This window comes from Capra hircus, chromosome 2, assembly GCF_001704415.2.
Source record: "Capra hircus breed San Clemente chromosome 2, ASM170441v1, whole genome shotgun sequence".
NCBI lineage: Eukaryota > Metazoa > Chordata > Mammalia > Artiodactyla > Bovidae > Capra > Capra hircus.
The window spans coordinates 73,834,497-73,852,907 of record NC_030809.1 but is presented as its reverse complement, the minus strand read 5'-3'; the positions used below and the strand labels follow the sequence as shown (position 1 = coordinate 73,852,907).

At 39.9% G+C, this 18,411-nt stretch overlaps 1 protein-coding gene across 6 annotated transcripts in view; it reads right to left on the bottom strand.

Moving 5' to 3' along the window:
• ACMSD (aminocarboxymuconate semialdehyde decarboxylase) overlaps positions 1–18,411 on the bottom strand; it is a 63,190-nt gene that overhangs the window by 16,096 nt on the left and 28,683 nt on the right. For 5 of the 6 annotated variants that reach the window (XM_013969992.2, XM_013969999.2, XM_013969990.2 and 2 more), the window contains 2 exons: positions 17,308–17,403; positions 16,030–16,202 (listed from right to left, as the gene is read on the bottom strand). In XM_013969992.2, the coding sequence (XP_013825446.2) occupies positions 16,030–16,202; positions 17,308–17,403 (269 nt within the window). Of the gene's footprint in view, positions 1–2,472; positions 2,972–16,029; positions 16,203–17,307; positions 17,404–18,411 lie in introns of those variants that run through there. The other variant, XM_013969997.2, reaches the window with a different exon arrangement.

Genomic DNA, 18,411 nt, shown 5'->3' with positions numbered 1-18,411 from the left:
AGATTGTTACTAGGCCTAAATATTAAATGTGTTTTTTTCCATGAGTCCATAGTTAAATATTATTATTAATATTAACTAAAGTCTGTACTCTACAGTAAGGCTTACTCTTTGTGTTGTACATTCTGTGGGTTTTGACAAAAATGTTGTGACATCTGTCCACCATTCATACAGAATATATTAAATGTATTTTAAGTACTCTCACATTGAGTTATTGTGAGGATAAATGACACTTTGATTTCTACCAGAAAAAAGATTTCCCTAGGTTTTATGATTACATTTACATGAAATAATGTGGAGAAGTATATACTAAAGTTTAGAGGAAGGCCTTGATAGACTCACAATTCTATCTCTAGATTCCTGTATTCATGTACTATATAAAACCAAGCAAATAAATACACCTGCTGGTAGAAACCCTAAAGACCCAAAGTTGTGTCTCCTCACATCTGTGCCAACAGCTGATCTTGATCTGAACTGCCAGCTTGGTATTCACTGGAGGTTCATTCGTCCTTATCTCTACTCCTTTTGCTAAAGTTGTTTACAATTGCAAAACATAACATAATTTTAAAAAGTCCCATGCTTATATTACATTTGTCAACCACATTAACATGAAATTGAAACCTAGAAAATGATTTTTCATTCTAGTCAGGAATTCTTCCATTCCAAGTATTACAGCCTTCTCAGATATAAATATGGTTTAAGCACAGAGGAGTCTGTTCTGTTCTATGGCAAAGGAAGCAAATGATTTTAAAGCAGGAATGAATCACTCCTCTGCAATTCATTCTTCCTGGTTAAGGCACTTCTTTGTTCTCCTGCCTAGCTTGATTTTGGAAGCCCGTTGCAGAACACCAGACTTACGGTTTGCTGTGTTAGTCGCTCAATCGTGTCTTGACTCTTTGAGACTCATGGATTGAAGCCTGCCAGGCTCCTCTGGCTGTGGAATTCTCCAGGCAAGAATACTGGAGTGGGTAGCCTTTCCCTTCTCCAGGAAATCTTCCTGACCCAGGGATCGAACCTGAGTCTCCCATATTGCAGGCAGATTCTTTACTGTGTGAGTCACCAGGGAAGGTACAACTTATGGTTTGGCAGTATTTAATTATTATTTAATAGCTATTGCTCACAATTCCTCTCTATAGGCGATTAATTATCCATTTGTGATAATCTAGTTTGTAAAATGTTTCATACCTATTATCCATTTAAACACCTTTTATTGATACCTTCTGATAAACTTTTGACCATTTCTAACTTGTTAGTGATTTCTTAAGGGAGAGGGAAGTAGGCATAAAAAAACTGGAGGTAAAGTTCTTGTTAATTGGATTTCTTACTCAGAGAAGGGATAGTACAGGGAAGAGATGGGGAGAAGAGATTCCTTCAGAGTCAAATGGTCCTGTAGGATGAAGGTCACTTGCTCCATTGCTTGATACCAATCTCTGCTTGATAGATGCTTAATAAATACTTATTGAGTTAAAAATAGTTTTTGTATTGCTATTTCTTGTTTTGTTCCCTAAGTCATGTCCAACTCTTTTGTGACCCTGTGGGCTCTAGTCCTCCAGGCTCCTTTGTCCGTGGGATTTCCCAGGCAAGAATAATGGAGTGGGTTGCCATTTCCTTCTCCAGGGTATTTTCCTGACCCAGGTATTGAACCCACGTCTCCTGCATTGGCAGGCACTTTCATTACCACTGAGCCACCAGGACAGCCCCTATTGCTATTTCTATCACCTACTAAAACCGCAAATTGCTTGTGTTCTAAATGGATGCACAGTCTGGTTAAGGAAGCATAGGATATGGTCTTGGATGACTGTTGCCTCGTTTCCCATTGATACAAGCTCTGTGGGATATCCAAGGTTCTCGTGATATCTCAGGCTTGCAAGTAACATACCTGGTCCTAGCCTTCCAAAAGCTAGAACTTTGTTCTTTCTTTTTCCTTCTTGTCTGTGATCTAGACTTCTAGTCCTTTGGCACTGGCCATAATTATGAATCATTTTTTTAAGGATATCTGTGATATTTGCTACAGTAATGTTTATTAACATCTACATTTTAGTGGGCCCTTTCTAAAGACTCTACTAAACTCAAAGGAATAATTCTAATAGTTGATATTTTGGGTAGTGTGGCTAACTCTTCTAGGATTCTAAAATTAAACCTTCTCAACAGGTACTGGCTTTCTTTATTAGGCAGGAAAGAAGTGGCTAATCCTGATTGATTTCTCCACACCAACACTGCCCCAACATAATTGCCCTCCCCAAAGTTAGTGGCACACGTTCCCTATGAAGTCAGAGACTTACTGAGTGATAATAATAGTGATTAATATTCCTGCCAGGGAAAAGAAATAAACTGCTCACCTGCTGGGATGCATTAACTTTTCACATTCTCAGGGAATGCTGTGAACACTGAAAGATGTGACTTACTAAAGAAACTCAAATAGTGGAAGAGAATTCATTTGTCTTCTGGAAAAGGAACAATTAACTCTCTTCTCATTAGCGTATTTCATTAGTAGCATTTGTGGTAATTACAACACACCTCTATTACAACATAGCTTATTACAAAAATCCTAGTTTATCAAGGATTCACTTTGTTTCCTGAGACATAATTTCCTAGAGAAATGGCCTGATTTAATTCAATCAGTGCAAAGCAAGATTAGCCTTATATCCACAAGATCATTACACAACTCAGTTAAACAAATATTAACTTTATACCCACTGTGCAAAAAAGCACTGACATTTCGAGAGTCCTTTGGCATTGTGTTATATTAGCTCCTCACATCAACTCTGTCTGGCTATCATCTGTGTTTTACAGTTGAGGAAACTGAGGTTGAGGGTAATCAGTGACCTGATACTGAAGTTCACCCAGCTAACATGCAGTAGAGCCAGGACTTGAACTGTCTCTCACTTACCATAACTTCTTGAGAAGGTAGTAAGTTATACTCTTGTTCTCGGGAAGCTTACAGGCATCAAAAAGGGTTCCACTCTACTGAGGACTGCAGTGCACAAGAAAACATCACTTATCCAGAATACTTACAGACAGAAGTATTAAAATACAGTTAATTTTCAAGTCAGAGTGGAAGCATTTCTAATACATATGGTATACTCCACCACCTACAATGGATATAATCACATCTTTGGTGATACAGGACCTTCTCATTGCTTTAGAATCCTAAAATGGAGCAGTGCCGAATGTTAGTCAGAAGACCTAGAAAATGAATGAAGAAAAAGCTTTGGCTTTTGCACCTGACTGGTCTCTAGTTTTAGGTCCATTTTTTAACCCATAGATTCAAATGCCCAAGACAAGATCACACGTATGCTCACTGTAAAAACTGGTCTGTAAAATGCCCCCAAATAACATTTTATTTCTATAAATGAGCCATTTATTTTGCTGTCAGATAAAATACTTTCTATTTTGCAGAACAGGTGTTTCTGGTTTCTCTTTTAAAAATATACAAAATAACATATAAATAGATGCTTTAGTTTGGGTGATTGAAAGTCTCTCTTGCAGACAGAGTCCTCTTCATTAAAAAAAAAAAAATTGAGGGGAACTTTGCAAACATAGAATTAACCGTTTTAAAGTGTATACTGTGATGACATCTAGTACATTCATATCTAGTACGTTTCCACTCTGATGTTTTCTTGTGATGTACAACCATCATCTCTATCCTGTGCTAAGACATTTTTACACCCTCAAAGGAGACCTTGTACATATTAAGAAGTCACTCTCCATTCCTACCCACCCCATGGCAACCACTATTCTGCTTTCTGTCTCTGTGGGTTTATCTATCCTAGATTCTTCAAAGAAATGGAATCATACAATACATGACCTCTGCGTCTGACTTCTTTCACTTAGCATGTTTTCAAGATCCATGTTGTAGCTTATATTGGTAATTCATTTCTTTTTATGGCTGAATATAATATCCCATTGTATGGATATACAACATTTTGTTTATTCGTTCATTTGTCAATGGACGTTTGTTTCTACCTTTTGGCTCTTGTAATAATGCTACTACCAACATTTGTATACAAGAATTTGTTTGAACACTTGGTCTCAAGTCATTTTCGATATCTACCCAGGAATGGCATTGTTGGGACATACTAATTCTATGGTTAACTTTCTGTAGACCTACAAAACTGTTTTCCACAGCAGCTTATGGAAGATAACCATTTTATCTTCCAACCATCAGTGTGCAGTGTCTTCACATTCTTGTCAATATTTTCCATTTCAAAAAAATTATGGTCATCTTGATGAGGATGAAGGTTATCTCATTATGGTTTTGATTTGCCTTTCCCTAATAACAAAGGTCCGTCTAGTCAAGGCTATGGTTTTTCCAGTGGTCAGGTATGGATGTGAGAGTTGGACTGTGAAGAAAGCTAAGTGCCAAAGAATTGAGGCTTTTGAACTGTGGTGTTGGAGAAGACTCTTGAGAGTCCCTTGGACTGCAAGGAGATCCAACCAGTCCATTCTAAAGGAGATCAGTCTTGGGTGTTCTTTGGAAGGAATGATGCTAAGGCTGAAACTCCGATACTTTGGCCACCTCATGCGAAGAGTTGACTCATTGGAAAAGACTCTGATGCTGGGAGGGATTAGGGGCAGGAGGAGAAGGGGATGACAGAGGATGAGATGGCTGGATAGCATCACTGATTCAATGGACATGAGTGTGAGTGAACTCTGGGAGCTGGTTATGGACAAGGATGCCTGGCGTGCTGTGATTCATGGGGTCACAAAGAGTTGGACACGACTGAGTGACTGAACTGAACTGAACTGAATAACCAGTAATGTTGAACATCTTTACCAGTGCTTGTTAGCCATTTAGATACTAATATCTTTTTTTGAGAAATATTTATTCAGATCCTTTGCTCAATTTAATTGAGTGATGTGCCTTTTTATTATTGAATTATGAGATATTTGAATTTGAGATATATGAGATTATTATATATTTGAATACAAGTCTCTTGTTGGGTGTATGACCTTTGTGTGAGTTTTTCGTAAAAATTATTGTGCTTTTCAGGTTCAAAATTTCTGTTTGTTTTCTTTTCATAATTTTTATATATTTATTGTTGGTCTCTTTTTGTTCAGACATTAGTCTCCTGGTTTCCTTTAGTTCTTGGTCTATGATTTTTCTTTATTTCTTGATCATATTTAAGGATGTTGATTTAAAATCATTGTCTAGGTAGTCCAATGTTTCTCCAATGACAGTTTGTTAGTTTCTTTTTTTTCCCCACAGGAATGGGCCACAATTTCTTTTTTCTTTGCATGCCTCTTAATTTTTTTGCTGAAAACTAGACATTCTGAATATCGTGATATGGTAACTTTGGTAAGCAGATTCTTCCTTCTTCTCAGGGTTCATTGTTGTTTCTTTGTGTGTTTTGTATTGTTTATTTAGTGACTTTTCAAACTATTTTGAAAGACATTCTTTGTTATATATGCTCTCTGAAGTCTCTGTTACTTAAGCTTGTGTCAGCTCATGTTTGGACAAAGAGTTATTTAAATTCCCAGAACAAAAAGAGAATGAAAAAAAGACAAGGGAAAAATCTCTCCTGGTCTTTGTAGATTGGCTCCGTGATGGGCCTTCCTTGAAAACTTGGCCAGGCCATTTACAACCTCGCCTTGGCATTCACTTGCTGCTGATGCTGAACCTAAAGATCAGGGGGAGATTAAAGCACAGGGCCCTATTGTGTCTTTTCTGAGAAAGCATCCTGCTCTGGGCATGTGCTTGACTTTCTAGGTTCTTCCTTATTTTTATCTTGTTCCCTCTTCATTTTTGATGATGTTGCCGGAGAAGATCCAAGCCTTATTTTACATCATTACTTCAGAAAGAGGCATATCATCTTTCTTCCTTCTACCTTCAATCTAAGCCAGAGAGAGTACTAGAATATTCTTTAAATTCTGAAAATCTGGCCAGACCCTTTCTATAACTGTAGTTTCTGCTAACCTATTACTGCATGTAACCATGAATATGACTTCAGAGAACTGGAAGCTGGGCCATAGGAGGATGAGATATAGGTAAGATAAATTTCGTTAGAGAAAAGGAGGAAAGCTCAAGACTAGTATTATTACATGTATCCAAACTGGTCTTCCGCTTGTGCATGATGACATAAGGCACTTACCCTAGAATGTAAATCAATGCACCGCTTCCTTTACTGAAAAAGTCTTGCTGTTAGAAACAAAATCAGGACTTCCCTAATGGTCCAGTGGTTAAGAATCTGCCTTGTAACACAGGGGTTACTGTTTGTATCCCTGGTCCAGGAAGATCCCACATGCTGCAGGGCAGCTAATCCCATGGACCACAACTGCTGAGCCTGTGTGCTAGAACACAAGAGCCACAGTACTGAGCCTCAGTGCTGCAACCACAGAAGCCCACTTGGCCGAGAGCCTGTGCTTTGCAATAAGAAGCCCCTGCAATGAGAAGATCATGCATCACAACTAGAGAGTAGCCCTTGCTCACCACAACTAGAGAAAGCCAAGTGTAGCAACAAAGCCCCAGTGCAATTAGAAATAAATAATAATTAATTAAAAATATATAAAATATTAAAAAAAAACAAAAGTCAGTTAAACTAAACTGTGTCATTAGTAAATCAGTTTACATTCTGGCACAAATTCTTCCTCTTATCATAGACTGGTAACAAAATCTTTGTGGCCTGGAATTGATCTAAGAATCACAATTTGAAACCCCATGAAATAGATGGTAAAGTGGATTTTAAAAAGTGTACACCCACAAGGACAAAGAGAACAAGACAGAAGAAATAAGAAAATTTCAGAAACTGGAAAGCTGTTGGACAATAACTAACTTTAGAAGACCAAGAAAGAGAAATTCCTAGCTAGTATGAGATGGGCCAAAAAGTAATCTGGCTTATATCACCAAGCCCCCAAATATTTGTAAGAGACAGCCTCAGGTACCTCTGGAAGTCAAGGCAAAGACTGAACTAACAACAGGAGGTTTCATTGCAAGCCTGTTGCAGAAGCAGTTAGACCCTAGACCACCTCCCTCACTGCTTAGTCCAGTGTCTGCTTTCCCCTCATTCTGACAAAAGATTGGTCAGTTAGTCTCAAAAGGGGGTGAAAGAGAGAGTCTCTAAATTGGAAGATACCAGGCACAGTTGAAAGCATGGCATGTTCTGAAAGCAAAAGTTTATTAAAAATTGAGCATCCCAGCCCTTATTCTCCTCTCAGTTCCTAGAATACTGGCAACCAGGCCTTTACTGGTTTTAACCCATGTGGCGCTAATGGTAAAGAATCTGCCTTTCAACACAGGAGATGCAGAAGATGTAGGTTCAATCCTTAGATCAGGATTGCCTGGAGTAGGACATGACAACCCACTCCAGTATTCTTGCCTGGAAAATTCCATGGACAGAGGAGCCTCATGGGCTACAGTCCATGGGGTCGCAAAGAGTCGGATATGACTGAGTGACTGAGGACTTTACCATTCAGGTAAGAAATGGAAAGAACTTCTCTGGGAATGTGATAAATCAAAAAGGAAAGACCAAATATCTAGAATTTCCAAAGGACATGGCCCAGTTGGATTACTCTAGAGAAAGCCCCACTTGACAGGTGCCATCCATATGCAGAGACTTCCAATCATCTTTTTAGTGACCACTCTTAAGTATAAGTAGATAGCCAGGGATTATGGACATTTAAGGAAAGCATTTAATATGAAATACTGAGACTTAAAAGACAAAAAACTAATTGCAGGAAGGCTTGTGGGGAGAAGTATATTTCCCAAAATTATTAATATTTTTAGAGTGTTGAGTTACTCACTCAACAGTAACAGGATGTTTGAAAAAAGTTTACAGAACAAGAACAGTAACATCAAGATCTTGCAAATTAAACATTAAAAGCCAATTACATAGAAGGATTTATTAATAAAGTTCAGGAAATCTCCCATAAAGTAAAACAAAAGCTCAAAAAGGGGAGATATAAGATAGAAGAAAAAAAAAGATTCAACTTTAGAATAGGAACTCCAGAAAGAGAAAACAGGGGGTGGGGTGGGGGTGGGGGGGGAGGAAGTCATTAAAGAAGTAAATTAAGAAAATTTACAGAATAAAAGGACTCACCAAATGGCTAACATAATAGGCAGAAACAGTCCATTACTAAGAAATTTCAGGACAGAAAGAAAATCTTATAGTCTTTGAGACAGAGAGTGAAGGAGAGAGAAGTATGTTTTATACGAAGTTTCAGAGATTAGACTTGCATTTTATTATTCAATAACAACTCTAGAAGTCAAAATATAATGTGAAAATGTATTTAAAATTCATCAGGAAAACAGGTTCCAAGCTAGAATTATATACTTAGCTAAACAATTAACTCTTTGTAAGGGAAGAATATGCTCAAAATCCTTCAGGCTAGGCTTCAGCAAGTACCTGAATCAAGAACTTCCAGATGTACAAGCTGGGTTTAGAAAAGGCAGAGATCTAACTGCTGTCATTTGCTGGATCATAGAGAAAGCAAGAGAACTCCATAAAAACATCTACCGTTTCATTGACTATGCTAAAGCTTCTGACTATGTGTATCAGCAAACTGTGAAAAACTCTCAAAATTACGTGTTTGCTGCGAAACCTGTATGCGGATCAAGAAGTGAGTTAGAACCTTATATGGAACAACTGACGGGTTCAAAATTGAGAAATGAGTACAAGGCTGTATATTGTCACCTGTTTATTTAACTTATATGCAGAGCACATCACAAGCTGGAATAAAGATTGCTGGGAGAAATAACCTCAGATGTGCAGATGATACCATTCTAATAGCAGAAAGTGAAGAGTAACTTACATTGAGCCCCATCACTTCATGGCAAATGAAAGAAGAAAAAGTAGAAGCAGTGACAGATTTTCTCTTCCTGGGCTCAGAAATCACTGTGGATGTTGACTACAACCCTGAAATTAGAAGATGATTGCTTCTTGGAAGGAAAGCTATGACAAACCTAGACAGTTTATTAAAAAGCAAAGACATCGCTTTGCTGACTAAAGTCTGTATAGTGAAGGCTATGGTCTTTCCAGTAGTCATGTACAGATATGAGAGTTGGACCATAAGGAAAACAGAGTGTCAAAGAATTGATTTTTCGAGCCGTGGTACTGGAGAAGACTTTTGAGAGTCCTTTGGACAGCAAGGAGATTAAACCAATCAATCCTAAATACTCATTGGAAAGACTGATGCTGAAGCTGCAGCTTCAACACTTTGGTGACCTGGTGCAAAGAGCTGACTCACTGGAAAAACACCCTGATGCTGGGAAAGATGGAAGGCAGAAGGAGAAGAGGGTGACAGAGGATGAGATGGTTGGATGGTATCACCAATTCACTGGACACGAACTTGGGCAAACTCCAGGAGATAGTGAGGGACAGGGAGGCCTGGCGTGCTACAGTCCATGGGGTTGCAGAGTCAGATATGGCTTGGCAACCGAAAAACAGGGGAAGAAGAAAGAAATATTGAGATAATCAAGGCTTCAAAAATTTTATCTCCCATACTCTCTTTCTTAGAAAGTTATTAGAAGATGTTCTCTACCAAGATGAAGGACTAGAGCAAGAAATTGGAAAATTGTGGGTCTCAGGAAGCTGGGAACCCAGTGAGAGAGAGAGAGAGAGAGAGAGAGAGAGAGAACATGAGGCATGCAAAGGGGGGATCTCAAGATGGCAGCTGAGCAACAGGTCTACATAGCAACCCAGTCCATATTTGAGCAAGTCAGAAACTCCTGAGATATTTTTCCAAAAAGAAAGAATTAATAGACTTACCGTATCTAATGTGTTTAAATGTTCTGAGAAGAAAGTTACAAAATTGGTGGAGAGTTTGGGGTTAATTTAGTGTAAAAAGTAGTGGGCAAAAAAATTTAAAAGGTGAAAGAATGAAAGACAGATATTGTTGGGCTGTAGTTGTCTCATTGAACCTCATAACAAAGCCTGAATCCAAATTGCCCAGCCATGTAATTCCTGGATTCCTGACTCAGAGGAAATGAATGAGATAATAAATGTTCATTGTGGTTTTAAACCTGACCTAGTTGGTTGGTTGTGCGTACTCAGTTGTGTCTGACTCTTTGAGACCTCATGGACTGTAGCCCACCAGGCTCCTCTGTCCATGGAATTTTCCAGGCATGAATACTGGAATGGGTTGTCATTTCCTTCTCCTGGGCATCTTCCCTACCCAGGAATCAAACTGACATTTCCTGCATCGCCTGCATTGGCAGGTGGATTCTTTATCACTGTGCCAACAGGGAAGCCCCAAACCTAACCTAAGTTTTTGGTTAATGTAGCATGTAGCAATAGATAACTAATATAGATTTTGGTACCTGGAAGTAGGCCATTGCCATAATGAAAACTTAAAAACATGGGAGTGGTTTTGGAACGGATTGGTCGGAGGAAGTTGTAAAGATCTTGAGACAGTGAAAAGACTGAAGACTCTTGTTAAGACTGTTATTAAAAGCGTGATAACTTGTGAGAAAGTTACCAGCAGGGATTTTGGGAGAATAAGGAAAATGTTATTGGAAACTAGAGGAAAGGAGATCCTTGCTATGTTGTGGCCAAAAAAAAAAAACCAACAACAACAACAAAAGCAATATTGTTACCAACAGTAATATGCAAAGTAGAAATTATATTTATCAACTGGGTGACATTACAAAGGAAATTTCCAGACAGTGCTGGAAGTGCTGCATGCCTGCTTCTCGCTGCCTATAGTAAAATGCAAAGCGGAGTGCCTTAAAGGGAGGAATGATAGCTCAGTCAGTAAAGAATCTGCCTGCAGTGCAGGAGATCCCTGGTTGGGAAGATCCCCTGGAGAAGGAAGTGGCAACCCACTCCAGTATTCTTGCCTGGAAAATCCTATGGACAGTAGTTTGGAGGGCTACAGTCCAGGGAGTCACAAGAGTCAGACATGACTTAGCAACTAAACCAACACCATTATAAATAAAGGAATTGTTGGGTTTGAAATTTCTTAGCTCCTCTGACGGCAAATGATGCTAAAATTAGAGGTAGCTTTCCAGCAAACGTTAAGAGCAGGGTGCAATCTGAAAGATATAGTCTAAAAATGAAGCCAAGATGTAACTACAATATGTTTGTTATGACTTCAAAAGATTTAAGACAGTGCCTCAAAGAACAACCATCAGACAATAAAGGCTTCTACGTAGCTTAAGAGTGTTGTCCTTCAGCAGCCTTTGCAGAAAATGTAGAGAAAGTCTTTTCTCAGAAATTTGTGGGTAAGGCTTTTGCACAATGGTATGAAGCTTAATGTTGGAAAAGGAAATGGCAACCCATTCCAGTATTCTTGCTGGGATATTCCCATGGACAGAAGAGCCTGGTGGGCTATAGTCCATGAGATTGCAAAGAATCAGACACGACTGAGTGACTAGCACACACACACCTGAAGCCTAATAAGATTCATAAAAGACCTGCAAAGAGAACTGCATTTGCAGAAACACCACCAACTTGGATTTAAAGGAACAGCTAGAACTAAATGAAGCCTTTGGGCCTCAAAAGTTGTGGAGAGCATAAAGCAGTCTGTAGAAACTACTCAGCCACAAACATGGGCTACCTTTCATGGAAAAGGAGGGAGGATTCGGAGAGTAGAACCAAGACTGGAGAATCATTCTACCCTCTGAGTTCTAATCAAGGAATTGTCAACACGTGCCCGATAGATTTCAGATTTGCTGGTGATGAGTAACTCCTCTAAATCTCCTGATTCCCCTCTTTTGGAAAGGAGGGTGTGAAGCACCTACCCTTCGCCTGTCTCACCATTTTATAGTTGAGTATGTGCTGGCAAAGAAGTTAGCTCTGTACTCTCAGACTGAGAGAAACTCCACATGAGGAGTGCCATCCACAAGTTACTTTAAATGCTGAGATACTACACTTTAAGCTTATGCTATAAATGGATGAGACTTGGAGGTGGTTGTGGGAGGACTAAAGATATTTTGCATTTAGGAGGAATTACGAAGTTCGTAAATAATTTGTCACCAGAGTGTATAGTGTGGTAGTTTAAAAATATGTCTTCAAATTCTTTGATACTCCTCCCTTCAAAAGGTGGAGCTGAATTCCACTCCCTTTGAATGTGGGCCAGATTTAGTGACTTGCTTCTGAGGGTAGGTCATAAAAGGGCAGCTTCTGCCTGGTACACCTCTCTCTCTTGCTCTCTTTTCCTGTCCTATACCCGTTTCTCTCTCAGATCATTCATTCTTTAGGAAAGCCATGTGCCATGTTGTGAGGATACTTAAGGAGAGTTAGAGGGACCCAGAGGGAGAGTTAGAGGGACCCAGATGAGGAGGAAGTGAGGCCTCTTGCCAAAGTCCAGCACCCATGTGCCAGTAATGTATAAAAGTCACCTAGAAAATAAATCTGTCATCCCCAGTTGAGCCTTCAGGTGACTGCAGCTCTGACTGACAACTTGCCTGCAACCTTGTGAGAAATTCTGAGACCGCTCAGCTGTTCCTAAATGCCAGACACAGAGACCATATGAGATAATAAATGTTTATTGTTGTTTTGATCCACTGAGTTGGGGCAATTTCTTTTGCAGCAAAGAGCTTAGCACTGGATCTAGCCAAAATTATGATGCAATCATAAGGGGAGGATAACAGACCTCTCAAAATCTATCTACCTAAATATATAAAGCGAATTTTCTATGATTATGTTAAGGTGAAAGTGAAAGTCGCTCAGTCGTGTCTGACTCTTTGCTACCGCCTAGACCATACAGTCCATGGAGTTCTCCAGGCCAGAGCACTGGAGTGGGTAGCCGTTCCCTTCTCCAGGGGATCTTCCCAACCCGGGGACTGAACCCAGGTCTTCCACACTGCAGGCAGATTCTTTACCAGCTGAGCCTCAAGGGAAGCCCTGATCATGATAAAACTGGGAAGCAATAATTTTTTTCATATTTTTCACAGTGATAGACCAGTAAAATATAACCAGTATTCTTTGCCTCTGTCTTTAAAAATAAGTAGACAGAGAAAAAGCAAAGAATTTTAGAGATGGGAGGAAGCTAAGAGATTATATAATTTAAGTCTTCTGTTTGGAGGGAACTTTAGAAGTAGTTGCTGCTGCTGCTGCTGCTGCTGCTGCTAAATCGCTTCAGTCGTGTCCGACTCTGTGTGACCCCATAGATGGCAGCCCACCAGGCTCCCCCGTCCCTGGGATTCTCCAGGCAAGAACACTGGAGTGGGTTGCCATTTCCTTTGGGGTGCAATAAATGGTTTTGGTGTATATATGACATATATCTATTTATCTTTAAGGTATTATTTAGAATTTTGACTTATCAAAATAACACCTATACATAGTTAACTGAAAGTGAAAGTATTAGTCGCTCAGTCATGTCTGATTTTTTTCGACTCCCTGGACTGTAGTCCGCCAGGCTTCTCTGTCCATGGGATTTTCCAGGCAAGAATACCGGAGTGGGTTGCCATTTCCTTCTCCAGGGGATCTTCTGGACCCAGGAATCGAACCTGGGTCTCCTGCATTGCAGGCAGATTCTTTATTGTCTGAGCCACCAAAGAAGGTTTTTTAACTATGTTTAATACATAGTTAAACAATTAACTATTACTAATGTCTTTCTTATAAAATACAGTCCTGGGTCCACTTTCCCAGCTCTTGTTGCTGAAAGCAGCCTCTTTTACCTTTTAACATGATAATCACCCTCACAGACCCAGATAATAAGATTATAATATTGTTTCTTGGTTTATTAGCTTTAGAGAGTATTTACTGACTTCCCGTTATGATCGTGGAGAATTTCTTACCCCAACTTCCCTCCTCCATTTTCCTAGCGGAATTACAATTTTCAGTTAAGTTAATGCTTAATATTTACACTAGAAATATAAATATTGTTCACTGTTGAGTCAAGTAGTATGCAGTGATTATCTCTCTTTGTATGGATGTTTGTTTTCTTGGAGTTATTTCCTTTGTTTCATTTGCTATATTTTTTATATATGTACAGCTTGTTTGTTCCTAATGCGTTAATAGATCTGTTGAATGCCTGGCTGATGATCATTGTTTCAAATTCAAACACGTCAAATAATCCATCCATTCTTTCCTTTTGTTTCGTCTGCTATATTTTCTATATACATACAGCTTGTTTGTTCCTAATGCATAAATAGATCTGTTGAATGCCTGGCTGGTGATCATTGTTTCAAATTCAAACACATCAAATAATCCATCCATTTCATTTTATCTGTCCTGGACCTCCCTCTACAGCTCGATAGCTCTAACCTCCCTCCTCTAGCGCTAATTTGGACAGTTTCTGTCTAGACTGGCTGTCATGCTAGGACTTTCCTTAGCTCTTCTGGTTTGGGGATTGTTTCTGAAAGATTTTGATAATGTGAATATAACCAAAATGAAGAAACATTAATATTTTAAAGAGAATCCTAAATTATTAATATATACTGCCTCTGTGTCCTAGATTCACCAGCATGTGAAGTCACATAAAATGAGGTCACATTTGCTCTTGACGCCCACATTTCTGTGGCTCAAGTCTTCACAGTTTGAATGCATCTTTGCAGTTTTGCAAAGTCCCCTCTGAGATTTTCTAAGAGTCCATAAAAGGGATGTACTTCCTAACTAGTCTATCCACTGGTTACCACAAGGCACTTTCCATGTTCTTCCTCTTCTGCTGTGACCTCCTGGCCAATGTATATTGCCCTGAATTCTGTTTAAAGGTGCTAATGATATTACTCATAAGATGGTTGTTGTATTAATATTTGCTGAGGGTGTTTTTTCCTAAAGTTGCCATTGTCAGGAATACCAGGGATACTACATTTGATGGGAGGTAGTGAGAATGACCCTTTCCCCAATTCCACATCAATTTCCTAGTCCCTGTCCTCTGTTGCCTGAAGTTCAGAGCTCACGTTATCTTTCAGTTTCTCCTGTAGTTTCCTACTTATACATCTGTCCATAGCCCCTTTTTCCAAACCAGTAATAATCAGAAGTCACAACTAGCTAAGTTTCCATTTCAGAAGGGGCAACGCAAAAGCCAGAAGGCTCAGAAACAGAGCTCAGTCACATAATTTATTCCCAAACCGGAATGTTCAACATTTTTATTCTAGTGAGCTTCTCAAGCCAGAGAAACAATCAACTTTAAAGTGAGATGTAGTCTCCATTCTGGAGATTGAACACTACTTGCAACTTTCAAATAGTGGACCTCTTTCTCTGCTAAACAAGATTGTAAATGCCTTGGAATCTACTCTCAATCCAAGTACCACATTGCCAGCCTTCAAATATGTAGATGCTCTCAACAGGAGAGCTGCTAGCAGACCACAACAGAGGAAGGACTTTCTCTTGTGAGATGTAAAGCACTACCTTGCTGATCTTTCTGGCCAAATGAGAGAATTATTTTCAAAACAAAGGCCAGAGAAACATTTCAAATAGTGCCTAAGACCCTTCAGCATCTTCCCTTGCCTCCCTGACCAGTGCCATGTTCCAGTTTCCTTCATTTAGCGGATGAGTTAAGTTAAGAGTCCTCTGCATGAATGCTAAGTCACTTCGGTCATGTCCAACTCTTTGCGACCCCGTGGACTTGTAGCCTGTCAGATCCCTCTCTCCATGGGATTCTCCAGGCAAGAATATTGGAGTGGGTTGCCATGCCCTCCTGCAGGGGATTTTCCCAAGCCAGAGACTGAACCCACATCTCTTATGTTTCCTGAATTAGCATGAGGATTCCTTACCATCAGCACCACCTGGCAGAGTCACACTTTACCTAATTCATAAGACGTGGAGCCAGGATTTTAATTCAGGTGTATTTGACTTCAAAACTGGTGGCCTTTTCCTGCTTACCTCATCATGATGTGTCACTTGCTCAGGATCACTGCACAGGTGACCGTAGGAAGAGGAACTCACATGGGAGCTATTAGCCATGTGGGTTATCTGGGCTTTCCCTGGCATACATCCATGATGGTTTTCTGGTGACACATGGTTTGTGTTGAAGGAGATTCTGGATAGGATACCTCATGCGAGCAAACTTAATTCCATACTTTAATGTCCCTTTTTTTCTTCTAATGCCTCTTCTCCCATACCCCTTTTATGGAGAGAGACCAGGCAACTGGTTGCTGATCCTGCACTCTACTCCCCATAAGTTATCTGAATAGCAGTTCTGGCTTACCTTTCCTATGACATCTGTTAACAGCTTGAGGGCCAGAGGATCATGAACCAAGGAGTCTGTATAAAAGGAACCAAGGTATTTCTTTGGGTTGGTTGGATTGTCCTGTGCACACAGATCAGGACGCATGCTGAATCCATGGGAGATTCTTCCAACTGTGAAGGGGAAGGAACCACCTGCAAGTAAAACGCATTTCTGAGAGGCTAGTGTTACTTGAAAAGGATTCTTTTCAATCCTCATGTTGTATGCAAGGAGAAGTTCCTATAGCCCAGTTAGTTAACTGTATTTACAGAGGACCTACTGGGTTCCAAATGCTGAGAGATGACCCAGAATAAAGGAGCGAGAATATAGAATGAAGTTAACTCATCTGGAAATTCAGATTTAAGGAATGCATCCTAGGGAAAGAAGCCAAGTATGTAAAGATATGTGGTCAAGATTTTAAAAATGAAGTGTCTTATGATAGAAAAATACAGAGGCAACCTATCAGTTGGGAAATATTTAAATAATGATGGCATATCCATAAAACATATTGCTATACATACAACCATCAAAAATGATGGTGGTCTGTACTCACTGACATTGAAAGATGTCTCTATATGCTGATGAGAAGGAAAAACAGATTAGAGAACAGTATGTACAGTTGGATATTGTGTGTATGTAACCAAGAGTTCCAAACTCATTTACCTATAGGGACCAAGCAGGAAATGTAAAGGAATGAAACAGGCCTATTTCTAAACAATAGTGAATGGTAAAGACTATTGCAAACTGGAGAGCTTATGGTCTAACAGGCATTTAAATAAAAACCAAAGCAAAATCAAGTAAACTGTGCCAGCCAAACTAAATTTGTCTGCAAAAGTGGGATTTGGTCCTTGAAACATCATATATTTTATAACTAGAACAGTGACTAGAAAGACCAAATTGTATCCCTCCAAAATTTTGTCCCTGATCCCCAATGTGACTGTATCTGTAGATAAGGCCTTTACTGAGATAATTAAGGTTAAATGAGGTCATAAGCTTGGACTGGTCCTCATAAGAAAAGGAAGACACACCTAAACTCTCTTTGTCTCTTCCTGTGAACACACACAGAAAAGGACAGGTGAGGACATAGTAAGGCAGCCTTCTGTAATCCAGGAAAAGGATCTCACCAAAAACTAACCGTGCTGGCGCCATGATCCTGGAAATCCACAACTCTGAGAAAACACATTTCTGTGGTTTAAGCTGCCTAGACTAGTTGTATTTTGTTCTGGCAGCCCAAGCTGACCAATACAGATGGGGTCTTACCTCCATGTGCAAAGCACACTTTCAGTTTAGGAAACTTCTCAAACACTCCACCCATGATCATGGAACAGATGGCTGCAGTGGTCTCAGCTGGCATTCCTGGAAGAGGAAGCAGTCATGATGTATAGGGATTGTCACCACAAGCAAGAAGTTCAGTGATGCTAATGGCAGGGGAATAGCACCTTACTGTAATTGTCAGTGCTGGGAAACACAGTTTCCTTGTGCCCCAGCATGGCTTGGTTTTATGCAGGCCTGACTTTGGCAAGCAGAAGCCATGGGACACTCTCTATTTTCCACTTGCAAGTGAAGTCATCTAATGGCTAGAACCGTCAAGGAGCGAGAGGACCTGGCTTTTGTCCTGATTCTTCCAGCTTCCATTTTGGATTCAGTGGATCATGTAGAGTACAGTGAGTCTAGGCTGAACCCTTCTTCTTTCACTTTTTTTTTGCTTCTTGGCCTTTGAAACTGATATAATGCCCTTGAGTCTGGGGTTCTTCACCTGTGAAATGGGGACAGTACTGCCCATCTTGCAAGGCTATGCATGGCCTTGCAAAGATGATATTGGGAAAGTTCTTGGCCAGAACTTCACACGACAGGTGCTCAACAAATATGAATTGCCTCCCTGTGTTCCAGTTTTCCTCATTTGTAAAATGGGGATCATAATGATTAGTTCTTGCCAGTTAGTGAGTGCTCAGAAAGTATCAACTAATATTAATATTCCTGCCAAATCTTTGCTGCCCCCTTAGAGCTGAGGTTGAAAGTAACTGGATTAAAATGAGTGATTTCAAGTGCTTTGTGCTTCTAGAAGAGGCAGCTGGTCCAAACCTGATGCTTTCATGTCCATGGAGTCAATCTGGGCAATATTTCCAGATTACTGTTTTTCAGTCTGTGATTAAGAACTCTCTGGGGTGGAGAAGTAAATGGCAACCCACTCCAGTGTTCTTGCTTGGAAAATCCCATGGACAGAGGAGCCTGGTAGGCTACAGTCTATGGGGTCATTAGTAAAGAGCATGTTTCATGTAAAAAAAAAAAAGAAAGAAAGAAAGAGCTCTCTGGGGGCTCCATGAATGAGCCCTGGGCCTTCTGGAAAAGCTGACTCTCTGGCTG